The sequence below is a fragment of the Miscanthus floridulus genome, chromosome 6 (genome assembly GCF_019320115.1).
Source record: "Miscanthus floridulus cultivar M001 chromosome 6, ASM1932011v1, whole genome shotgun sequence".
Taxonomy (NCBI): Eukaryota; Viridiplantae; Streptophyta; class Magnoliopsida; order Poales; family Poaceae; genus Miscanthus; species Miscanthus floridulus.
This window is the reverse complement of record NC_089585.1, coordinates 28,503,529-28,527,656: the sequence shown is the minus strand read 5'-3', so window position 1 is coordinate 28,527,656 and position 24,128 is coordinate 28,503,529. Positions and strand designations below refer to the sequence as shown.

The following is a 24,128-nucleotide window of genomic DNA, read 5'->3' as shown; positions in this document are numbered from 1 at the left end:
GATTTACACCGTTTGCTAGCCCTGACATGTGGGCCCGATCAGGGGAAATGTACAAAATGTCCCCTCTCTCCCGATCCCTCCCCACGCACGTCGCGCTCCTACGGTCCTGCCCCTCCGGCGCTTACTGTGCTCCCGGTCCAGCAGCCCGTCCTCGTTGCTGTAGACGCCGCGCGTGTGTCCTCGCCATCGTTGACGCAGTCTCCTCGCTCGTAGTCGTGGCCGCGTCATCCTCATCGGCTCGCTCGCGGTGTCCGGCCAGCTCGCGCCGAGCACCTCGCGGACGACTGCTACGGTCGTGGGGCTCCAGCCCTGCTCTTCTCGTAGGATGGCCCGCGCAGCCACGGGGTGGGGCGGGGCACCCGTGGCGGCGCCCGCACTGCGGCGGTAGAAGGAAGGGACTAGATGAGGCTGATGGCCGCGTTGAGCCCTGCGACGCGCACGTCGGCAGAAGAAGAAGGGTGGGAGAGCGCAGCGAGGAGGAGCCCGTGGAGGTTGGAAAAGCTGGCTGCGAGGTGGGAGGCCAGTCGGGCCAGGATGTTGAGCACCGACTCCTGCAGTCTCGGTGGGGAGGACGGGGAATCGATGGACTTGTATAGGAAACTGAGTAGGTCTGGCCACGCGTTGGCAGGCAGGAGGAAGGAGGTGAGCTCGGCGACGGCGTCGGAGAGCTTCCTGGAGACGGACCTGGGGAGCATAGGCGCGGAGGCGGCCGAGAGGAGCAGCGCGCGGAGCGAGGACTGCGTGGCGGGCAACAACGCGGGGTAGACGAAGGACTGGGATGACGAGGCGATGAGGCGGCGCAGCAGCACGGCGGCGATGGGCGCGGAGGGGTGCGCCGGGGAGAGCAGCAGGTGCGCGAGCGCGTCCTGGTGGGACCAGCGGAGGGCGTGGAACTGCTGCTCCGTGCGTGATCGCGCCTTGTTGGCCGGGGAGGTGAGGTCCGCCAGCAGTGCAGTTAGCGCCGTCGGGTCGGTGCCCAGCACCGTAGCCGCGCCCCCGCCTTCGCCTGTGGATCCATGGGGGCACGGAGCGGCGCAGCGCGAGGGGAGCGAGGAGGCGGGGGGATTTGGGAGGCTGCGCGTGATTTTTTTGTTTTGTGGCGTGAGAGGAATGGCGGTGCGGCGGCCGCGTGCGAAGAGAACAACTTCCTCTACCACGATGACGCACAGGTAGATGAAGATGAAAGGATGAGGAGGAAGACAGTGACCTCGTCACTTGCAGCTTGGCCGCACTGGCCGGAGAGAGAAAAGGGAGAGGACATGGTTATGAGAGAAGGGTATTCTGGATATTATCACTGGTCGGGCCCGTATGTCATGGCTGCCAAACGGTGGAAACCTAAGCAAAGGTGAATGGAATGACGTGGAGAAAAAAAAAAGTTCAGCGTCATGGCATCAGGATCGTGTAAATTTTGTAATGATATAGAAATTGAACCTCTTTTATAATGACACGTAGGGAAAAGCCTCATGACGCACAGCCGCCGTGTCCCTGTGGGTGTGTGTACGCGGACATGTGTTGTGCGGCTGTGTCAGCACAGCCCAGTCCTAGCAATTTTTTTGGTGCAGGACCATGATCGACGGTCCAGAGACCAACTTCCCCCGAAGTTGCCTGCCAAAAAAAAAAACTGCGGCCCTGTTAGGATGGCCAGAGATGTTGATGCTGATTTATTATGAGAAAAAAACAATATTATTTTGTTGAAATGATATAGCTGATAAGTTGAAGCAAAACATGAAATGGTAATACCGTGTATCTAAACATTAGCGTATATACAAGGAATCACAGGCTGCAAAAAGCTTGGGGGCTCGACCAGTTCACGTGCACAAGTTCAGTTGCAACACCGTGCTTGATCTCTTGTGCCGACCATGGCTGGCTCTTTATCTATCTTCGCGTTTACGAGCACCACGCATCGATGCCTCGCCAACCTAAATACGTGCGTGCACGTGCGGGCTGGTTTTTGCGCGCAGTTCGTCACGAAATTCCAATTCTTCCCGACCAAAAAAGGGAAAGAAGAAGAAGTTAACCCAGGTGAAACTAAGGCCAGGAAAAGTTATCCGGTCCGGCCCATTATTGCATACGGTCCGGTCCAATTCCAATCGAGTGACGCGTAGGGCGGAGGAGAGATAAGACCGTTGTCGTGATTCGTGAAGGGCCGAGGGCGGCGACAAGAGACCGGGAGAGATGTCGCCGGGCACAACTGCTCCGGCGCCGCCGCGCGGTCCTCCGCCTGCTTCAGCAGTGGCACCAATCCGGACGCGGCTCCTCTCCTCCGTCGCGAAGGTAGCGCTCACGGCTGCGCTCGTCTGCGGCGCTGGCGGCCCCGCTGCCGTCGTCGCCGCCGCTCAGGCCGTCCCGTTCGTCCGTCCTCCACCCCTGCAGGGAAAGCCCTTCGCCTCCTCCACTCCTTACGCGCAGTCTCAGAAGCTGCAGCTTGGCCTTGACAAGCTCGGGTTTGTTTATATATTGCTTGCCACTTATTCTTGACCTTTCCGTGTGCATGGTGGACTAACATGGACGATCTTTACTAATTACCACTGCAAATCTGCAATTGGAGATGTTCTGCTACTGATCATGCATGCATGTAAGCCGCTAGTTGAGTTTGCTGTGTATGGTGATGATGGTGCAGAAAGATCAGGGCATGCCCGTCCACCAACCCGGGGTGCGTGTCCACCAACCCGCTGGGATCCTCCGGCTCCTTCGCCTCACCACTGCTCATCCCGGAATCATCCGCCGGGGAGAAGGCCGTCGTCGTAAGCCACCTCACCAGTCACTAGCTACTGCCGATCTCTGAACCGATTCCACGCGATTCTAGCTCCTTTCTGCAGATAAAAGTGCAAACATTACTATGCAATTTCTAGCTCTTTTGATTTCCAAATTGAACGTAATTAACGTCGATCTCGTGTAATGCTTGCTTTTGGATTCCTTAATTGATCTCGTACTTTTGTGCCTGTGGTGGCCGGGTATATACCTGCAGTCGTTGCGGCAAGCCATCGAGAAGACGCAGAGTAACGTGGACTTCAAGGTCGATGAAGACACTCAATATGGTCACTACATCGAGGCGGAGATGGACGGCGGTGTTGGCCGGGACGTGATGGAGTTCCTGGTGAAGAAAGACGCCGGCGTGGTGGCGTACCGGTGCATGGCCACCAAGGTCACCTTCGTCTACCCCTTCACCACCGCCGTCGGCGACTCCAAGGGCCAGAAGCAGAGGATTGCGGCCATCTCGCAGGAGCTCGGATGGTACGCCCCGGACATCCAGTCCTCCATGGACTCCGCCGACGACGTCAACTACGTTCCGTGAACACCCTAGAACGAATCATCGATCACTTCATCGATCGATCGGGAGCAGAGGTAGTGGCGGAGCTCATGCCTGGGTCATCTCATGTATGCAAGCATGAGTCTAATAGTACAGATATAACATGCTCCCTCCATTATAAATTATAAGTTATTTTAACTTTTTTTGAGTCAAAGTATCTCAAATTTTATCAGATTTATATATAATAAGATAATAACATTTATGATATCAAGTTTTATCAAATTTGTATACTAAGATAATATAATTTATGATACCACCTAAGTATTATTAAATTCTTTATTAATTATATTTTTATGGTATATCTATTGATGTCATAAATATTTTTATTTTTCTCTATTATTTTGGTCAAACTAAATATGCTTTGACTTTTCAAGATTTTTGAAATGACTTATAATTTAAAATGGAGGGAGTAACTAAAATATAAATATACAATTGTAAAATATATTTCAATTCATACTTACGAAACATAAAAGTGTTAAAAAAAACCTAATTAATGATGATTCGGTATTTCGGTCCATTGTCACCTCTCATGTACCTTTCATTAACAATAGCACGTGAACTTAAAACTATACATGCAAGTTGGGCATTAGTTGTATAATAGCCGTTGGAAGAGGAGAAAAAAAAAAGGATCTATGCGTATTCGTCTTGTGCACTGTGTAATTCTACAACTTAATTAAAATGCAAGAAACACACGTACTGGAATAAAACTTCCAATGCTTAGAAGTTGTATCTTTAAAGCTTTGAAGTATTTTTTTTTTACTGCTAAGATTTGAAGTGTTAACAAGGGGACGTGGGAAAGCGAGGCATGCCGGTTCATTGCCGCTCGTAGCAAGTCAGACCACCTTTGTGTCATGTCATCATGTGCCTACCTTCATGTCGTGTCGGTCTGTTGACACAAAATGTGATACACTGTGCCTCACACACAGCAAGCCGGAAAGCGTGGCTTCAATCGGGTCCTTGGGTGCTTCGTGATCCGGAAACGTACCAGTCAGTTTGACCTGAAAAAACTGACAAGGGATAAAACAGTTAAATGCCAAACCAGAACATGTCGGGTGAGACCAGACAGTTTCATATATACGGCCCTGAAGCCACTTACAACGACATACAGCTATAGGAAGCTGTCTGCCAACAAGTTTATAAACCATTCAGCTAATCGTAAGATGAGCACACGTAAAGATCCGATTGTCGAATGCATGTGCATAGGAAGACATGTTTGAACAAGTGAAATTAATTATGAGTTAATGCATAACCAAGCTCAGCAGTCCAGCCGAGTTGGGGTCCATGAAGAAGGAACATGCAAATAAACACGATTAAACTAATCTAAAACGTTCATCTGCCGCACGACACCTAGTTTTGTTAAAGCTTAAACGTAATTAACATGCATGAACCCACGACATGTGACAATCTAGATTAAAATAATTCAGCCATTATGAGCATGTTATCTATTTGCAAAGGTAATATGAAAAGCAATGATCATTGAAGCGCGAATAAAACCATAAGAGAGGGCCGAACAATATCAATCTAGATTGGGCAGAAGTGTGTTACAAATATATGGAATATTTAAAACATGCAACACAGGATAACTTAATGAATCTATTTAGATTTTGCCGTATCTAATAGAGTCGATAACTGTCTTGCTTTTACTAAGCATATTGAGCAAACGCCTGCCGCACGGTATCTACTCATAAACAAAGCATAAGCAAAGACTTCTTGATTGTCAAGCAAAGATCCGCCGCACGATCGTTGAAAACAAATAAGACTACTTGCATCACGTCTAAATCTACCGCATGATACTAAATATGATAACAAGGTTGTCGGAACTTACGGAGGTCGACGGATCGATGACTCCTCTCGAAGAACTCGACGACACGACAAAATGACTCGAAAGTTGGCACGGGGCCGGTTGTATTGATTTGGTTGTGAACTCCCATTACAATGGTCGAGGGCCAATATTTATACTCTAGACAAAACACGAGTCCTAAAAGACTACGATTTACAAAGAAAATCTTAAATAAACTTGGAAACTACGATTCCTTGCCCTAAACTCTCAGAGTCCTTTATTATTATAACTTTCATCTTTTTGATCGGCTTTGCCTGCCATCTTCTGCTTTTCCGAATAGAGTCACCACCTTCTGAAGTAACCGACTGCACAAGCATTTAGCTGACCGCTCGTTTTGTTTGCCGAATATCCTTTTTCCCGCATGCGGGTCCACCTGTCATCCTCCAGAGTCGACCAAAATCCGGTGTTAACAATTGCCCCCTCAATTTCGGGATAAAAGTTGTTTTATTCTGAAATTGACCACAAGCTCCTTCTTCCTCCTAGGTCAGCACCGTTCAACACCGCAGCCGCTGTCTAAAATTCAAGCTTTCAGCGCAACCTCGGACCCACTTCGAATCTTCAATGGTGACCCAGGATGAAATTCCAGAGGTAAACTTCACTTATATTCGGCAATTTCCACTCGATCTTCCCGTTCTTCTTTTGGCTTATTCCTCTTTGATTTCAATCACCCTTTAAAGGAATACAAGAATCAGATTTTGATCCCCTATGCTGCCAACCCCGATTCCTATTTCCTCGGCCCAATGGGAAATCCTGACCCTTTTGAAATTATCGAGAAGGAAACCCAAAGAATCCCTTTCAAATCTGGGATCACCTTGCCAAACCGATGGCCAAACACGTTCAAGAATTGGCCATTTCCCCCAATCGCTGGATGGCGGAATTAGTACAGGAGAATGCTGGAGAAAAGCAGCAGCCACTAGGAAAGTCAAGACATCAGTCATTGTCTGGAATTATCCTTAGCAGAAACACCCAGAAACGATTCCCTTTTGATAGCAACTTCCCATTTTTGGTCTGATACCATTAATGCCTTCATTTTCGGCCATGGTATGATGACCATCACTCTAGCCGACGTGTTCATGATGACTGGCTTGAACGTGTCACTACCAATATACCCTTATAAGTATAAGAGCAAAAGTAATCAAAGAGCCATCAGCTCTGGATGTGGATGGGTCAAATACATCCAGAACTACATGAATACATCTAGCACCATCTCTGACAAAGAATTGAAAGCCTTCATGAATATGTGGCTATGCAGATTCATCTTCTGTGGAAAATCCAATGAACCAACCTTGAATCACATGGTGATGGCTGAAGACTTAGCTGCAGGCACTCAGATCCCACTAGGCAAATATCTCTTAGGGTCTGTTTATCATATGATGCATCAGATTACTCTTCAGATGCGCCAAGGTGGAGAAATCTCTTGTGTGAATGGTCCCTGGTGGCTAATTCAAATGTGGCTCCAGCTATACATGCATCAGATAACCTCTATGAGCCTCTTCAATCTAAGTTTTCCTTCAGTTAACTATGCTGAAGATAGTACAGCAAAGGTTAAGGCTTGTCAGACTTATGGGGAAGCAGCATCATCTATCAGCATTGACATAGACATCGGTCATTTCTTCAAGCTGTTTTTCAAAGGATTCGGCAATGTGCTCTGGTTTCCTTATAGAGAAAATGAAAAATTAACCTTGCCCTGCAAGTTTAGCTATGAAATTGGTTGTTCAGGTCAAGAATCCACGGAGATCTTCAACTCCTTTATCAAACCTTGCACTCTGCCAGTCGAATTTCATCATGGGAGGTTAGTGCAGTCCACCTATGAATTCTACTATCCAAATATGGTGGCCAGACAATTAGGATGTGGCCAGTTGCCCCCAAGATTCCTCTTCTCAACAATCATAAAGTCAAGGGAAGTAATAACAGAAAGAATAGAAGCCAAGAAAATCTTTGAATTAGGATGGGAATTGCCATCATACGAACCATCTCTATTTGGGCTAATAGATGTTGCTCATCCCTTCTTTGTCTCTTGGTGGCAAGAATGGCATGCTCATATCTTCAATATATCAGTTCATCCTTTTATGCAAAAACTTGTAGCCCGATTTTACTTCTGATAGTGAGGTAATTTTATTATGCTCATCATTTCCTGCTCTTGAATTCACTTCTTATTTTAACATCTGGTTATGCACAGGATCTTGAGTCTACTCCCCCAGCCAAAGCAATCCAGTACTATTCGGCTGGTCCCAAGCCTGCTCTGGGATTTGATGCTCCAAAATTAAAGAATTCATGAAAACTCCTGCAACTTTGGATTCAGTACCTTTAAAGGCACTCATGAGAACTCCTGCTACTTCAGCTGCTGCTTCTTCAAGAGGAAAAAACAAAAGGAGAACACCTGAAAATTTTCTCTTACCCAAGAAACCAAGGACCAAGAAAGCCAAATTATCTCTTAAGGTATGAACCTTTTATTCTCTATCAGGTTAACAACCCCACTTAGCAGTAAACTTGACCACCTCTACATTCATTACTTCCATTGCAGCCACAAGTCGAAATTCCCAGACTAGGCAATACCTCAACACCTGTAAAACCAACCCCTGAAGTTTCTACCAAAAATAAAAAAATCCATGACAGTGAAGCTTCAGAGACTCATGAAGCTGAAGGTTCAAAGGCTTATAAATCTGATGAGACTATAGGTAACATCGTTCAACCAATTCTCATTTTTCTCCCCCTCTCTCTTTTTTTTAAATAACATCTATCCCTTATGCTCATTATCATTTAATTTATTGAGAATAGATGAAATCTTAGATGAACTGGTAAGGGAAACTTCTCCTGATCAAGCTCCAAACCCGTTCCTTCTGAACCTTCAGCCAAGTCCTCCAGCAAGCCAGGGTATAACCCATCCTGATGATCAATCAGTTCAACAGGTAATGCCTTGTCTTACACTATATTTTAGCAAATTCACCCAATCGGCTAACACCTCCTTTCTTCTCTTTTCTTTAGAAGAACATCACTAAACCGACCACCAGCTACTCCTTCTCTATTGAGGACTATATCATTGAGAAAGGTGAAGAGATTACTTCTCAACAAACCTTATCGCTAGAAAATCAGGCTCGGCTAAAAGAAGTGATCATTCTGCTGAACAAGGATACCATTAGTCTGGTTCAGGATGCAGACCAGATAAGAGACCTCCTTGAACTCATTAATCAAGATATCCCTTCTGCTCTCAAGGCCCCCTAGAATCTGCATCCCATCTTGATGACCACTTTGCCATAGTGAGAAGGGCAACCAAGAACATATCTTCAAGGGCCGCTTTGCAGAAGGATAGATCTTTGAAGAAGCTGGAGATTAAAGATCTTCACTGTCACATCCAGACTACAAGAAATTCCTTGACAACCTTGGAGCCTGAACTGAAAGCCATGGAGGATGAAAAAAGCAGACTAGAAGCTCAACTAGCCGAACTGAATGCCACAATTCAGTCTCACAGGGCCCATATAGCTAATTTGCCGAAGAACATAGAAGCAGCTTCACTAAAGATAACTTCAACCATCAAAGAAGATCAGCAAATCAAAACTAAGTTATCCAGCATCCAGAGTTCTGAAGATGAGGATCAGAAAGTGCTAGATAATATTAGCCGAATCAGGACTGAAGCCATAGAGGCAATCAATCAGCTTCTGAACAAGTAGACATTGGGCTTGTAATAAACTTAAGTGTGATATCCTCTGTCCCTTGATCAATCAACTTTATGTTTACATATTTTTATTCATTCGAAAAAGCAATCGGCATTTTTCCTTAAATTACTCGATTAGAATGTAGCCGATTGTCTCCATTCTTCCAATAGCCGAACGAATCCTAATTTAAATGTTGTGAGGGTATAGCTGAACAATGCTGGCTCCAACAAATCAGGGAGATAGTCGAACGACGTTCGACTTAATCCATGCCTGGCCCAGCCCAGTAGCGGCCCAGCTGAAAGGGAAAAACCCTACTCCATCGTTCGGCATTCTCGCCCCACGACTCCGTGGAATTCGCCACGATTCTTCGCTTCGGCTTATAAATAGACCCTTTCGTTAGCCTTCATCGCTATCTCCGTTTTAGCGTTCTCACATCTGTCTCCTCCACTTCCTTTGTTCGATTCATTCCAGAAGAAAACCCTAACCTCCACCAAAGCAAATGGCGAGCAGTGGTGACCGTGGCAAGCGTCCTGCTGACGGAGAGGCGGAAGGAAGCAGAGCATCGCGCTGCCGGTGCCGTGGGTACGATTTGGCTTTTTGCCCCCTTGCAATTTTCTTGTTCATCTCTTAGTTTTGATTTTTTTCTTCCTCATTCATTAGGATAAGGGTCATCAGCTCCAGCCAATATCATCTCCTTCCTCCGGCGACAGCAGCTCAACCAGGAACTCCATCATCCGGCCCTTCCGGATCCTCCAGCTCTTCAAGCTCCTATCACTCCAATCCTTGGGGCCCGGTGGAACCAGCAGATGCACACCATCCATACTCTCACGAGGAAGCGCTCAAGTTTTGCCAGGAGAGGGACGAGGCTCAGGAGGAGCTAGGCGACGTCTCCAAGGAATTCAGCATCGAGCAAGCCGAATGGGAGGACCAGCGGAAGCAACTCTGCAATGCCATCACCGGTTTGATATCTTCATTTGGTTTTATCATTCTGGCTTCCTCCGCTTGCTGACCCATTTTTTTCTTTTCTGCCCAGCTCTTTCTGCGAAGAATGACCGCCTGAAGGCGGCGGCAAACAAGGTTGCCGACAAGGTGAATGCCCAGGGGAAGACATCCGAGGCACGCCTTGATGCTGTGGATGGCCGTATTGATCAGGCCGTCATCCAAGGTGTGCGCCTTGGCGTTTCTCTCGGGCTGGTGGCAATGACCTCCCGAACCAACGAAGACTATTCCTTCCAGCCAGTCGGCTTCACTGGAGGACGCTCGGACGAGATCGACGACATCAATGAGCGTTTGGAGGTCTACGATGATCATGCCGCCGCCCTTGCCAAATCCACAAACCCCTAGTCCGTCCTCAACAAGTTATTTGAGGAGTAGTTTGTATTAGGATGGACTTCTATAAATAATCTTGTCTTTTGGAAGAATACTTATTTCTTTGATTTTTTCGGCAAAATTCTGGCTGCGACCATCAGAAAAATGCTGAAAACCCCCGGTCTTGCATAAACATTCTTGTGCTAGAGGCGATGCAAACTGCATCGGCTATTTTGTGCTAAAGGCGATATAAACAATATCGGCTATTCTCAGTCTTATCTTTTTTCTTAGGCTAAAGGCGATTTTCCCTTTATCGGCTTTTCTGATCTACATTCATGAACCAACCTCAACACTGGGGTAATATTTCTTAAGAAATCTTCCATTGATAGCTCTGGTAAACTCCTCCCCAAATAAAGTCTTCAATATGTATGCATTGCCAGGTACACATTCTACTATTCGGAAAGGACCTTCCCAATTTGGAGACCATTTGCCGAACGCTCTATCCTTTGCTCCAACTGGCAATATAGTTTTCCAAACCAAGTCTCCTTCTGCGAATTGCTTCAGCCTAACCCTTTTGTTATAATACTTGGCAACGCGTATTTTATTTTTTCTCAATATTCTCCAATGCCTTGAGACGAATCAAATGTAAATCTTCCAATTCATCCATCATCAGATTCTTATAATCTTCTTCTACCAATTCTTTCTGTAACACAACTCGCCTTGAACCTGACCGTAATTCCCATGGTAATACAGCATGATGCCCATAAACCAGTTCATAGGGAGACGTTTGAATGGACCCATGACAAGCCATTCGGTAAGCCCACAATGCTTCATTAAGAACCAAGTGCCATCTCCTTGGTTTTTCATCAATCTTCTTCTGGATGATTTTAATCATAATCTTATTTGATGCTTCTGCCTGACCATTAGCTTGTGCATAATAAGGAGAAGAATTATACAACTTAATCCCCATATCTTTGGCAAAATCATAGAATTCTGAAGAAGTAAACTGAGTTCCTTGATCAGTTGTTATAGTTTGAGGAATCCTGAATCTGTGAATTATATGTTCCTTAACAAAACTGATCATATTCTCTGATGTTACCTTCTTCAAAGGGATAGCTTCAACCCACTTGGTGAACTAATCCATGGCCAAGAGTATAAATTTGTGTCCCTTACTAGAAGGAGGATTGATCTGACCAATTAAATCTATACCCCATCCTCTGAACGGCCAAGCCTTGATTATGGGATTCATAGCAGATGCTGGAACTTTTTGAATATTGCCGAATTTTTGACAATTGTGACACCCTTTGTAATATTCAAAACAATCCTCCAACATAGTCGGTCAAAAATAACCAGTTCTCCTAATTATCCACTTCATTCGATAAGCTGACTGGTGTGCACCACACAATCCTTCGTGAACCTCATACATCACTTTCTTGGCCTCTTCTTGACTTAAACATTTTAGCAATACTCCATCGACGGACTTGTAATATAACTGATCATCAAGGAACACAAATTTGAGAGCTTTGTACCTGAGTTTTCGGGAAACTTTTTGAGATAGACCTTTCAGATAATTGGTAATTTCGTATCTCCAATCACCATCTACTTGATCAGTATTTAAAACACCTTATTTTATAGCAAAAACCTCCCGACTCTCTCGATATCCAGAAGCAGCTTGAGCTAACTTATTTGCTTCTTCATTGTACTCTCTAGGGATATGATGCAAGGTTACTACCAGAAAATTCTTCAAAAGTTCTCTACACTCCTCATAATATTCTCTTAACACATTGTTCTTGCATTCATACTGACCACTCAGTTGATTAATCACCAACTCAGAATCCCCAAAGATTTCAACAGCAACGGCCTTTACTTCTATAAGAAGCTAAAGCCCTCTAAGCAACGCTTCATACTCTGCCTGATTATTAGTAACATGAAATTCAATAGGAACCGCATACTCAAAAGTTTTTCCTTGTGCGGAAATCAAGAGAATACCAGCACCACCACCTTTGTTACAAGATGATCCATCGAAGAACAAGGCCCAAGGCACAATGCTTATCGCCTCAACAGAAAGATCCCGATGTTGGGTAATAAAATCGGCAATAATTTGACCCTTTACCGCCTTTGCCGATTCGTACCTTAAATTAAATTCTGACAGTGCTAAAATCCATTTGCCAATTCTTCCATTCAAAATTGGCATTGATAGCATATGTTTGATCACATCAAAACTAGAAACTACCATGCATTCGGCATTCAACAAATAGTGCCGAAATTTGGTACATGAGTAATACACACATAAGCAAAGTTTTTCTGTAGCCGAATACCTTGTTTCCGGGTCTAGCAGCTTTCGGCTAAGATAAGTTATGACTCTTTCTTTTCCTTCAAATTCTTGCATAAGGGCCGATCCTATCGTTAGGCTATCGGCCGCCACATACAACTTAAAAGGCTTGTCAAGTTGTGGAGGTACCAGCACAGGTGGTGCCTTTATATATTGCTTGATCTCATCAAAAGCCTTTTGTTGTATGTCACCCCATACAAATTTTTGATCCTTCTTGAGCTTTAATAAAGGAGAAAAGGGTAAAACTCTCTCTGATAGATTGGATATGAATCTTCTTACAAAGTTGATTTTGCCTAACAATGATTGTAATTCTATGAGATTGGTTGGCGACACAACTTTGTCTATTGCTTCCATGCTCTTTTTCCCAACTTCAATTCCTCCTTTATGAACTAAAAATCCCAAAAACTCACCAGCCGAAACTCCAAAGGCACATTTGTTTGGATTCATCTTCAAGCCATGCTTTCTTGTGCACTCCATAGTCTTTCTTAAATCGGCTAAATGTCCTTCATGATTTCTAGACTTGACCACTACATCATCGATGTAGATCTCTACAATCTTGCCGATCATCTCATGAAAAATATAATTCATAGCTCTTTGATAAGTTGCACTGGCATTCTTTAACCCAAACGTCATGACTATCCATTCAAACAAACCAATATGACCAGGACATCTGAAGGCTGTTTTTGAAATATCTTCCATTGTCATAAAAATTTGATTATAGCCAGCATTACCATCCATAAAACTAATGACTTCATAACCTGCTGTTGCATCTACTAATAAATCGGCAACTGGCATTGGGTAACCATCCATGGGAGTGGCCTTATTAAGATTTCTGAAATCTATGCAAACCCTCATTTTTCTATTTTTCTTGTATACCGGTACTATATTTAAAATCCACTCTGCATACTTGCATGGCCGAATGAAGTTTGCTTCTATTAATCTTTCAACCTCCTTCTTCACATCGGCCAATACCTCCTCTTTGTATATCTTCCGTGGAGGTTGTTTGTAAGGACGAAATCCAGGTTTAATGGGTAATCGATGCTCAACAATGGAACGATCCAATCCAGGCATTTCCGTGTAATCCCAAGCAAAACAATCTTTAAACTCTTTCAACAGACCTATCAACTTTGATTTATATTCTAGGTCTATCTTTGCACTAATATACATCGGCCTTGGCTTAGAACCATCACCAACATCAATTTCTTCCAACTTATCAGCCGACGTAAAACCACGTCCCAACTTTCCTTTGTTGCCATCGACAGGATTTCCCATTAAAAATTACTATGGGAGCCGACTGCTTGGATCGGCTGTTGGTCCTTGCTGAAAACATTTACAGGACCTTCTTTCCACACTTTTCCAGAGAAACAATCGACGCCTTCATATTCCCAGTAGGTAGATTATGTGGCAGCAACACTTACCGAATCATCAGCATGTACAACTTCAACGTCATCTCCAATCCATTGAATGAGAATTTGATGCATGGTTGAAGGAATGCAGCAATTAGCATGGATCCAATCTCTACCCAAGAGTAGACTATATGCCCCCTTGCCATCAATGACAAAAAAGGTAGTAATCAGAGTTTTTGACCCAATAGTCAGCTCGACATGGATAGCACCTCGGGTATCAGAAGGGTTGCCAGCAAAGTCCCTAAGCACCATGTCAGTTTTCAACAATTCTTCATTAGTCATCCCAAGCTTTCTAAAGGTAGTATAAGGCATGATATTGATAGCAGCCCCTCCATCAACAAACATCTTAGTTAAAGGCTTGCCATTGACATATCCCTTTAAATAGAGTGGTCTCAAGTGATGATTCTTGATTGGTTTGTCAAAAATAGCCTACTATGTTAATTCAAGCTGAGCCATCAAATCCTAACATTCACTCTCATCAAAATCAGAGTACACCTCTTCTTGGACATCTTGGCTTTCGGGAGCTATAAACTCTGATGGGAGGAAGAAAGCCATGCAAGCATCAGCTGAAGGACCACATCCATTAGGCTTCTTCTTAGGACGCCATATTTGCTTTGTTTCGGTAACTTCCTGTTTCAACTCCCTATCCCTCAACCATTGAACTCTTCTTTTCTGACTTTTCCTCAGGCCTGGAGGACACCACTATCCTTTTTGCCATACGTATCTATAGGAATCAGCTTCTTCATCATGCACCCTATCGTGAGTCCAACCTTGACCTACAAATCTTTTCCTTTGCTGATTCTCAAAATCATCTATTTTAAAGCACCAATCATCTTCAGGAACCTTCGTTCCAAGTCTCTCATAGACGGGACGGCGGTTGACTCGAGATTGCCTATACTCGGAGTACTGAGCACTACACTCCAGACAATTATTTCTAGCAGGCAACCTCAAGCCTTCATTCCAACAATGCCTAAAGAATGAACAACCCCAATGAGACTGCTCCTGCTCTATCATGTATTCTTCTTGCTCCCTTCGATATATCTCTTCCTCATATCTCCGGCATTCTTTCATAAACCATTGCTTCTTATAGTATTCCTTCTCTTGCTCTCTCTGCCACTTGTTTAGCAAAATACGTGATGTAACTCTGGGTTTAGAAGTTTGACCTTTCTCGGTTTGGCTATTCTAAAACCGAACCCGTTGCTGCAGCTCTCTACTGGTGACTTGCCAATCCGGGTCAACAGCACCACTTTTCTTTGCTCTATCAGAAGTCAACACCTTCATCTTGCCTTTACCCTTGAGATCATTGGCAGAGACCATATTCACAGAGAAAGAAATTATATTTTGTGGAAAAGGCTGATCATCAATTCTCATCTTGCCATCAAACTTCAGATGTCCCTCTTAGATAGCTTTCTGGATTCGTATTTTGAACACTCGGCAATCATTGATAGAGTGAGAATTAGTGTTATGGAAGCCACAATACTTTTTGTCTTTCACTCCTTCAGGACGTAGCATGGGATGTCCTTCTGGCAACTTGATGTGTCCTTCCTTTATCAATAATGCAAAAAGCCTGTCTGCCTTAGTAACATCAAAATCATAGGTTCCCTTTTGTTGTTTCAACCAGCGTTGACTAACTTGAGTAGGCTCCTTTGCCCAATTCAACTCAGCTGCAGCTATCTCATCTTCATCAATATACTCAGTCGCTTCCTCTAGAAAACCTTGATACACCTCATTAGTGGCATTGTTCTTCTGAAAGTGATTATCTCTCCTGAATCCTTGGGCCTGATTACTCATAGCTGCTAAACGCTATGCAAGTTGGCCAAGATCATCAAACTCCATGTCGAACAACTTCTCCCTGATATTCAGCAATATTCCTGCTATAGCTATTCTAGGTAGTTGATTATCTGGTAAATTCAGAGAATAACACATATTCTTGGTCTCCCTAAATCTACGAAGATATTCCAATGGTGTCTCATTTGTTCTCATCCTCAGACTCATGAGATCGACCAACTTCTTCTCATTAGTACCCGTGTAGAAATATGAATGAAACTTCTGCTCTAGCTCTGCCCACGTACCAATGGAATGAGCTGGTAAAGACGTGAACCACGTGAAAGCTGGTCTTGTAAGAGACAAAGGAAAATATCAAATCCTCTAAGCTTCATCTGAAGCAGCTTCTCCAAGCTGCATTAAGTACTGACTGACGTGCTCTATGGTACTAGTATCATCTTGACTAGAAAACTTGGTCAAATCTGTTGGAGGCTTCACCCTTGGAGGTAATGCCACTCTGTTGTACCACTCTGGATAAGGAGACTTGTATGAATAGGATTGATTTTTTGGCTTTAAGCCGAACTGATTCTGCATCATATCAGCCATCCTGTGCATCAAAACATCAATGCCTGAATCCTGATTTCCTTGTACTTGCACTCCAGAAGGCAATCCTGAAACACTCCTATACCCTGGATTTGGCACAGCATTGATAGCATTGTAATCAGTAAATTCTTGATACCCATCTCCATACATATTCTTCTGCAATCTATTTGATGCTGGAGAAACTCTATAAGCTAAAGGTGGCACTTCTCCTGTGGTACCAAATGTCACCTGGCCATAGGTGGGATGTGATTGCTTTTCAGTGTGAGTCAATCTACCTATATTTGAAGTCGACGCTACTTCTTTTCCAACAGGCTTCTCTTGATGTTTTGGAACATTGAAAAGTGTCGGCCCACTGAGTGGGCCAACATTTTCTTCAAAGTATTTATCAACCATTGGACCAAAAGTACTGATCATGATTGCCCGAAAGGTATTCAAAAAAGCTGTGTGATGGTTTGTCATGGTTTCTCCCATAGCTTTATAAACCAGGGCTGCCATCTTCTGAGCATCCTCCTCTTCAGTGTAATCAGTTTGATGTGGAAGAAGAACCCTTGGCATTGACTGCTTTTGAAACACTTTGTTGCTCTTGTTTTTGGAAAAAGACATCAAACACTTCCGTTGGTATTGCTCACATGCTTGTAGCACTAAATCCCTGTAATTATCTGGCAATTCTGCCATGCTCACATCCAGAACATGATCATTGTTGATCTTAGACGTCATCTTGAACTAACAGATGGTCCCACCGAGCGTGCCAAAAAGTGTGTTGACACAAAATGTGACACACTGTGCCTCACACACAGCAAGCCGGAAAGCGTGGCTTCAATCGGGTCCTTGGGTGCTTCGTGATCCGGAAACGTGCCAGTCAGTTTGACCTGAAAAAACTGACAAGGGATAAAACAGTTAAATGTCAAACCGGAACATATCGGGTGAGATCAGACAGTTCCATATATACGGCCCTGAAGCCACTTACAACGACATACAGCTATAGGAAGCTGTCTGCCAACAAGTTTATAAACCATTCAGCTAATCGTAAGATGAGCACATGTAAAGATCCGATTGTCGAATGCATGTGCATGGGAAGACATGTTTGAACAAGTGAAATTAATTATGAGTTAATGCATAACCAAGCTCAACAGTCCAGCCGAGTTGGGGTCCATGAAGAAGGAACATGCAAATAAACACGATTAAACTAATCTAAAACGTTCATCTGCCGCACGACACCTAGTTTCATTAAAGCTTAAACGTAATTAACATGCATGAACCCATGACATGTGACAATCTAGATTAAAATAATTCAGCCATTATGAGCATGTTATTTATTTGCAAAGGTAATATGAAAAGCAATGATCATTGAAGCGCGAATAAAACCATAAGAGAGGACCGAACAATATTAATCTAGATTGGACAGAAGTGTGTTACAAATATATGGAATATTTAAAACATGCAACACAGGATAACTTAATGAATCTATTTAGATATTGCCGTATCTAATAGAGCCGATAACTGTCTTGCTTTTACTAAGCATATTGAGCAAACGCCTGCCGCACGGTATCTACTCATAAACAAAGCATAAGCAAAGACTTCTTGATTGTCAAGCAAAGATCCGCCGCATGATCGTTGAAAACAAACAAGACTACTTGCATCACGTCTAAATCCACCGCATGATACTAAACATGATAACAAGGTTGTCGGAACTTACGGAGGTCGACGGATCGATGACTCCTCTCGAAGAACTCGACGACATGACAAAAGGACTCGAAAGTTGGCATGGGGCCGGTTGTATTGATTTGGTTGTGAACTCCCATTACAATGGTCGAGGACCAATATTTATACCCTAGACAAAACACGAGTCCTAAAAGACTACGATTTACAAAAGAAATCTTAAATAAACTTGGAAACTACGATTCCTTGCCCTAAACTCTTAGAGTCCTTTATTATTACAACTTTCATCTTTTCGATCGACTTTGCCTGCCATCTTCTGCTTTCCCGAATGGAGTCACCACCTTCTGAAGTAACCGACTGCACAAGCATTTAGCCGACCGCTCGTTTTGTTTGCCGAATATCCTTTTTCCCGCATGCGGGTCCACCTATCATCCTCCAGAGTCGACCAAAATCCGGTGTTAACACGGTCCACCGCCCACGACTATCAGACTATATTTATTGGTTTTCTTCGTTCGATCGTGACAAAAAAAGTAAATTTTGTTCATGGTCCTTGAATTTGTCCCGAGTTTTCATTCTAGTCCTCATATCTGAAAATTGCACACTCGGCTCTTTACACTTATACACTGGGATCCCTAAACTTATTTTTAGTTCTCATTAATGTCCTAGTACATCAAATAACACACTTAGTTCCTTAAATTTGTATATTGTCGTACCCGCGCTCTTCCATGCCAGATCTTGCTATACCCCCATCATTGTGGCCCTTCTAGCCCTTTCTTGACTCGCGCTTGCTCTATTTCACCACAGTACCGGCCCACGCCCCATGACAGTCACGCTCGACACTAATACCCCTACGTACTCTCCCCAACAGTGTGACTCTTATGCTCACCATCTCCTTCTCCTTCTGCACGCTCCGCGCCCTCCTGACTTTCCTCCTTTTCTGTTGTGATGAGCTCATCTCGCGTGGACATGCTTGCCTACACTAATGTGAGTAGCGCGAGGCGCCTCGGCAAGTCAATATGGCAACGCACGCGTGTAGGTGTGTCGATGTGGAATGACAGGGTGAGTGCAACGCACAATGTGTGCGGGCGCAGCAAGTCCTAGTGTGGCAGCATGGGTGTAGCATCATGCCCAGCAACATAGGGCATGGCACGGGGGTTGCAAAGCGAGGGTGGTGCAGCGTGGAGTAGGTGTGCGGGGTCAGGTAGCACGATGCAGGGGAGGGGCTAGACCAGGATGAGCAATAATATAAGTTTATGGAGCCGAGCGTGTAATTTACATGTGCCTGTATCGGGATGATAACTCAAGACAAGTTTAGTAAGCCGAGTGTGCAATTTGCAAGCAGTAACGGTACTAGAATAAGGTGGTGTTTGGATCCAGTGACTAAAATTGAGAAGGTGTGTCGGGAGGATGTTGTACGGGGTGTTCGGATACTAATAAAAAACAAATTACATAATCCGTCAGTACTCCACGAGATGAATTTTTAAGCCTAATTAACCCATAATTAGCACATGTTTACTGTAGCACCGCATTGTCAAATCATGGACTAATTAGGCTTAAAAGATCAATCTAGTAAATTAGTCGTAAACTATGCAATTAGATTCGTAATTAGTCTATATTTAATACTCTATGCATGTGTCAACCATTCGATTGGACAACGACTAAAATTTAGGAGGGACAACCAAACACCGCCTAAGAACTTGAGACAAGTTTGAGGACTACCGGTAAAATGTATGGCCTCTGTCCCAAAATGTTTGTCGCCACGATTTACGTGCCGATAACTTTGACTCGATTTATAAAAAAACACATGCAACATTTCTATCTTCAAATAAATTTATTCAAAAACTAAATTCAAATATCTATCCAATGATACTAATTATGTATCATAAATATTAATATTTTTAATACATATTTAGTTAAAGTTGTTTCTCGGGAAGAAAATCGACAGACATTCAGGGACGAAGGGAGTACTCTAAAAATATATTTTGTACGTACCATTTTCATGAAAAAAATTCAATGATTTTTTATATTACATTATCCAAGAATTATAGGAGATGTAGCCAGAATAATAACACAACGAAGAGCCTACTCTATAGCCTGTCAACGCGCAAATGGTGTGTCGTATGCAAACAGTGCATAGGAGAGCTGGGAGAGCGCGGATCCTGAATTACTCTGGTGAATTACTCTGGTTTTAGGAGGATAAATTATCGGATATTCTATTTTAAACATCGAATAATCCGCATAGAATTTATAGATAAACCATATCCCTAGATTTTGTCGATTCCATATCCTACCCCGCATCTAGACACACTCGGATTTGGATTATCCGTATCTGCATAGATACTAAAAGTTCTTCCTTGTATCCTCAAAATTCAGATTCGGATCGGAGAATTATCAGCTCCACTTTCACTCATGTACACATGCTTTGTACCAGTTGTTGGCCCAGAGACGAGGCTATGCATGTGGTGCTAATGCGGCTTGATATGATAGGATCTCCCAAATTACACTTGTCATTCTTATTAAAAACCTTATCATGTCATAAAAAATGTCTAAGTAACAAGCTATTAGGTTGAGATAAAACTTAGATGACGCTTTTCACTGAGACCGGATTTTGCAATTGTATACTATTACTCCATTTCTTTTTATAAAACACACCTTGATATGATACAATCTCCCAAATTAGATTTTAACTATTTATTTAATGTTATATTATCTTACCTATAAATATACGGTGATTAGATACTATATTTAATTACAAATCTAACTATATTATTTTTGTATTATAATAATTAAAAATTGTTAGCTAAATTATTGGTGTATAAGATTTTAAGAATGGACAACCCAAGAGTAGATAGGAGGACGGAGAGTTGAGTTGGTACCATTAATGAAGATTCTACAAATCCAGGGTCGTAAACTCGTAATGGGTAGGAGTAGATGGTAATTGTGGTCCAGCTGGCTCCACACGTCATGATACCAGCCAGATCAGCCAGCAACGGTCACTTCTACGGTGCGCCGGCGGCACAATCACCACAACCACTCACTCCTCCCCACGTGGCCACCCACCTCTTACCCAACGGCTATTTCACCATTTTCCCCAGCACATCGCCGGCGTCCCGCGTCCCCCCGCCTGTCGCTTCTGACCGCAAAAAAGAAAGCGAAAAGAAAGAAGAGAAAGAGCGCGCCGCCACCTAACAAGGAAGAGGAAAGGGCGAGGAGGAAGAAGCGGAGGAGAGAGAAACCCTAATCGAAATGGGCAAGCTTCTCTGCGACCCTTCCGCCGCCGCCGTCGCCGAGGCCCTGCCTCCTCCGTCCCCAGCCCCCGCTCCGCCGCCTGCCGCTCCTCGTCCTGGTCCACCCCGGCCCCGGCCGCCTCCCACGAGCCCTCCACCTCGCCCACGGGCTGGGACGCGGTCTGGGCGCTCGAGGACCAGCAGCGCCGCCGCCTCCACCGGATCTGGGAGCGCGGCGTCGCGTGGAAGCCCTCCTCGCCGGGCGCCGAGGGCTGAGGCTCTGGCCTGCGCCGGCGCCCGTGGTCGTCTTCCGCCTCGACCACGGCGGGGAGGTCGACGCCGATGGCAACTGCCTCTTCACCGCCGCGCGGACGGCCGCCGCTGCCAAGGCCGACGCGCGCGAGCTCAGGCACCGCGCCGTGCGCCGATTCGCCGAGGTCTACACCGCCGCGGGGGAGGACGACAAGGCCGCCGTCGACGCCGCCGTGCGGCACCTCTACGCGCCGGATCTCAAGACCGGGTGGGGCGTCCACGTCGTGCAGGAGATCAAGGTGCTCGTGCCCAAGGCCCAGCGCGACGCGCTCGACGCCGCCATCCAGGAGCTCGTTGATCTCGGCATCCAAAGGTACCACGACTCGCGGATCTGCCCTTGCTCGCTGCTCACTGCTTGCTCAAATCTTTTTATTTGTTTTTCTCGCCACGTTAGGATCTAAATGCATTGTCTTTTTCGTATGCCTTGCTGATGATTTTGCCATTCTTGCACTTCGTCTAATCATACGCCCGTACAATGTCGTTTTCTTAACACCTTGAAAGAATATATCCTGTGTTTCCCCGCCCAAATAGTGTTCTTGGCTTCTTGAGATTATTAAAGTTTATTTTTTTAAGCTAATTTACATATAGCAGTTCATGTCTCTTTAGCTCTTCCTGAATTTCATTACACTCACAAGCACGGATTGATGCAATCTTGTGGGCTTTGGCATCAAGGAGATGCAGGACATCGCCTCACAAGGTGTCTGCGTTGTATCCTTGAAATAAAAAAGGTCAATGAAGGATGGAATCGTCTTTTTAAGTATTGCGACGCAAGTGTTGATGTAATGGGAGCCAACGCTTGTCCACCCTGTTATTTCCAATACATCATTTAGTACTCCCATGTTTGACCGGTACAGCTGTACTCCTACATCTTAATTAATCAAAGAATCTGAAGTTGTTTAGTACTAATCAGCTTAGGCTTCCTGTACCTGTTCAGTTGTGACACCCACAGAGGCTGGCTAGCTCTCTGTGCCTCCAAAATCCAGTTATGTGCTCATATATCATGTCTTCCTTTCAGGGAAATAGCAGCTGAAACTATCTACAAGGAAAGATGTATCACTGTAGACAATGGTGATAGTTGGACCAAGTACATGTCCATTTCTGGTTCTGCAGAGGATGAGCATGACATTATCACCCTGCAGTACACAGAGGAGGGGTTGCTGACAATAGATGAGAACCGAGATGGCCGTGCAGCTGCATTTGGTGATGATATTGCCATTGAATGCCTAGCAACTGAGTTCAAGAGAGAAGTTTACGTGGTATTTTTTTTAACACATGAATATGATATGTTGCCCAATTATAGCTCATTATAGAACTGGACACTATTGTATATCTATTTGCTGAAATAGCCTTTGTAATATGATTTTGGGCCATTTTCTTTGCCTTGATAGGTGCAAGCTCATGGAGCAGATGCAATGGTTGACGAGGATAGCTGTGTATTCTTCCTCCCACACCGTCCTAGAGGAGAAATTTGTGAACCGCCAATTTTTCTTTTCATGAAAGGAACAGGTGCGTTGCAGATGCAAACATGGCTGTGCGTTCATCAGCAAATCAATATAATCTGCACAATGCACATCAATCTCTATTCCTGTGTTTCTATTTAGTGACACATCCATGCTCAAGTAGACTGTACAATTTTTTTACTTGCAGCATGGTGTGGTGCTGGTGCCGACCATTATGAGCCTTTGATCGCCACTGTCCTCCAGCATGTTACTCCAGACAAGGCAGCTGTTGTCCTTTGAGAATGACTGCAGTTTTTTTTTCACCCACCTTAGTTTTTAGCCAGCGGCGGAGTTGAGACAATTTTGTTATTGGAGCTAGAGTGCTGAATTGAGGAGCAACATCAATGCCAAAGAGATTAGAGAGACAGCCAATCTGAATATCTGACTTTGTTGCAGGGTCTTGCCTGCTTATGAAGCTGTGTACCATAATTTGCTGTGTATGGCGATTTTGTTGTTGTATGTTTATGAGTAGGTTGAAGGGCGGGCCTGGTGCAAGCGGTAGAGTCTTATTGCCTGTGACCGGAAGGTCCCGGGTTCGAGTCGCGGTCTTCTCGCATTGCACAGGCGAGGGTAAGGCTTGCCACTGACATCCTTTCCCAGACCCCGCACAGAGCGGGAGCTCTTTGCACTGGGTACGTCCTTTATGTTTATGAGTAGGTTCTGACTAGCGAGGATATTCTGAGTGGTAGAACACCGAATCTAGATTTTTTGGGGGGTCTGATGTTGCTTGCCATTGTCGGCCGGCATTTTGTATTGCCTATTGTGATGAGTTTTTTTTGGTCGCCTGTTTCTAGAGACATTTGGAATGCAATCAATTCCTTTTTGGTGTTGGGTTAACTCTTATGTCCCAATATTTGCTATTGCTCAACGTAAATTACTGAAAACTTGGTGGTGCAAATTTCATGTTGGATAGTTAAGGGTGCCCTTGGTTCGACAAAACATTATATAAATCTACATGTGTAAAATGTAGATGTATGTAAATCAGATTTCCATATGTAATCATATCCTGTGTGCCTGTAGGTTTAGATAGAAAACGAGTGATTACTTGACGAGTCTGTAAATTACAAAAGTGATGGCTGATGCCTGTGCCTGGGGTTTCATCTTGTCAATTCTGCTATTGCTTTTCATGGTCATTGTTCTCATTTGTTATCAGAGCTGTACTTTTGAATTCGTCATCACTCAGCATTTGCCAGGTGCAATTCAACCAAATTACTG

At 44.3% G+C, this 24,128-nt stretch overlaps 2 protein-coding genes and 1 pseudogene across 3 annotated transcripts in view; 2 read left to right on the top strand and 1 right to left on the bottom strand.

The window, feature by feature from the left end:
• Positions 1-398: 398 nt before the first annotated feature.
• LOC136460408 (uncharacterized) lies at positions 399-1,261 on the bottom strand. Its single transcript, XM_066460115.1, has 2 exons — positions 1,216-1,261; positions 399-1,150 (listed from the first exon to the last, which is right to left on the bottom strand). Exons 1-2 carry the CDS (start codon positions 1,259-1,261, stop codon positions 399-401), a joined length of 798 nt encoding a protein of 265 aa, XP_066316212.1.
• Positions 1,262-2,112: 851 nt separating this feature from the next.
• Positions 2,113-24,128, top strand: part of LOC136461938 (thylakoid lumenal 17.9 kDa protein, chloroplastic-like) — a 37,767-nt gene continuing 15,751 nt past the window's right edge. The window contains exons 1-3 of one of the 2 annotated variants that reach the window (XR_010760485.1): positions 2,113-2,444; positions 2,621-2,744; positions 2,969-3,345. Coding sequence is in view for 1 of the 2 variants with exons in the window: in XM_066461327.1 (XP_066317424.1) it covers positions 2,176-2,444; positions 2,621-2,744; positions 2,969-3,295 (720 nt within the window). In the remaining variant the exon portion in view is untranslated. Of the gene's footprint in view, positions 2,445-2,620; positions 2,745-2,968; positions 3,568-24,128 lie in introns of those variants that run through there. The other variant, XM_066461327.1, reaches the window with a different exon arrangement.
• On the top strand, positions 20,993-23,915 carry LOC136461936 (uncharacterized; annotated as a pseudogene).

Excerpts from the sequence above, each read along its gene's own strand:
- LOC136460408 (XM_066460115.1), bottom strand. The coding sequence starts at position 1,261 with ATGTCCTCTCCCTTTTCTCTCTCCGGCCAGTGCGGCCAAGCTGCAA. Across the intron at positions 1,151-1,215 it reads CCAGTGCGGCCAAGCTGCAA|AGGAAGTTGTTCTCTTCGCA; the intron begins GTGACGAGGTCA and ends TCATCGTGGTAG.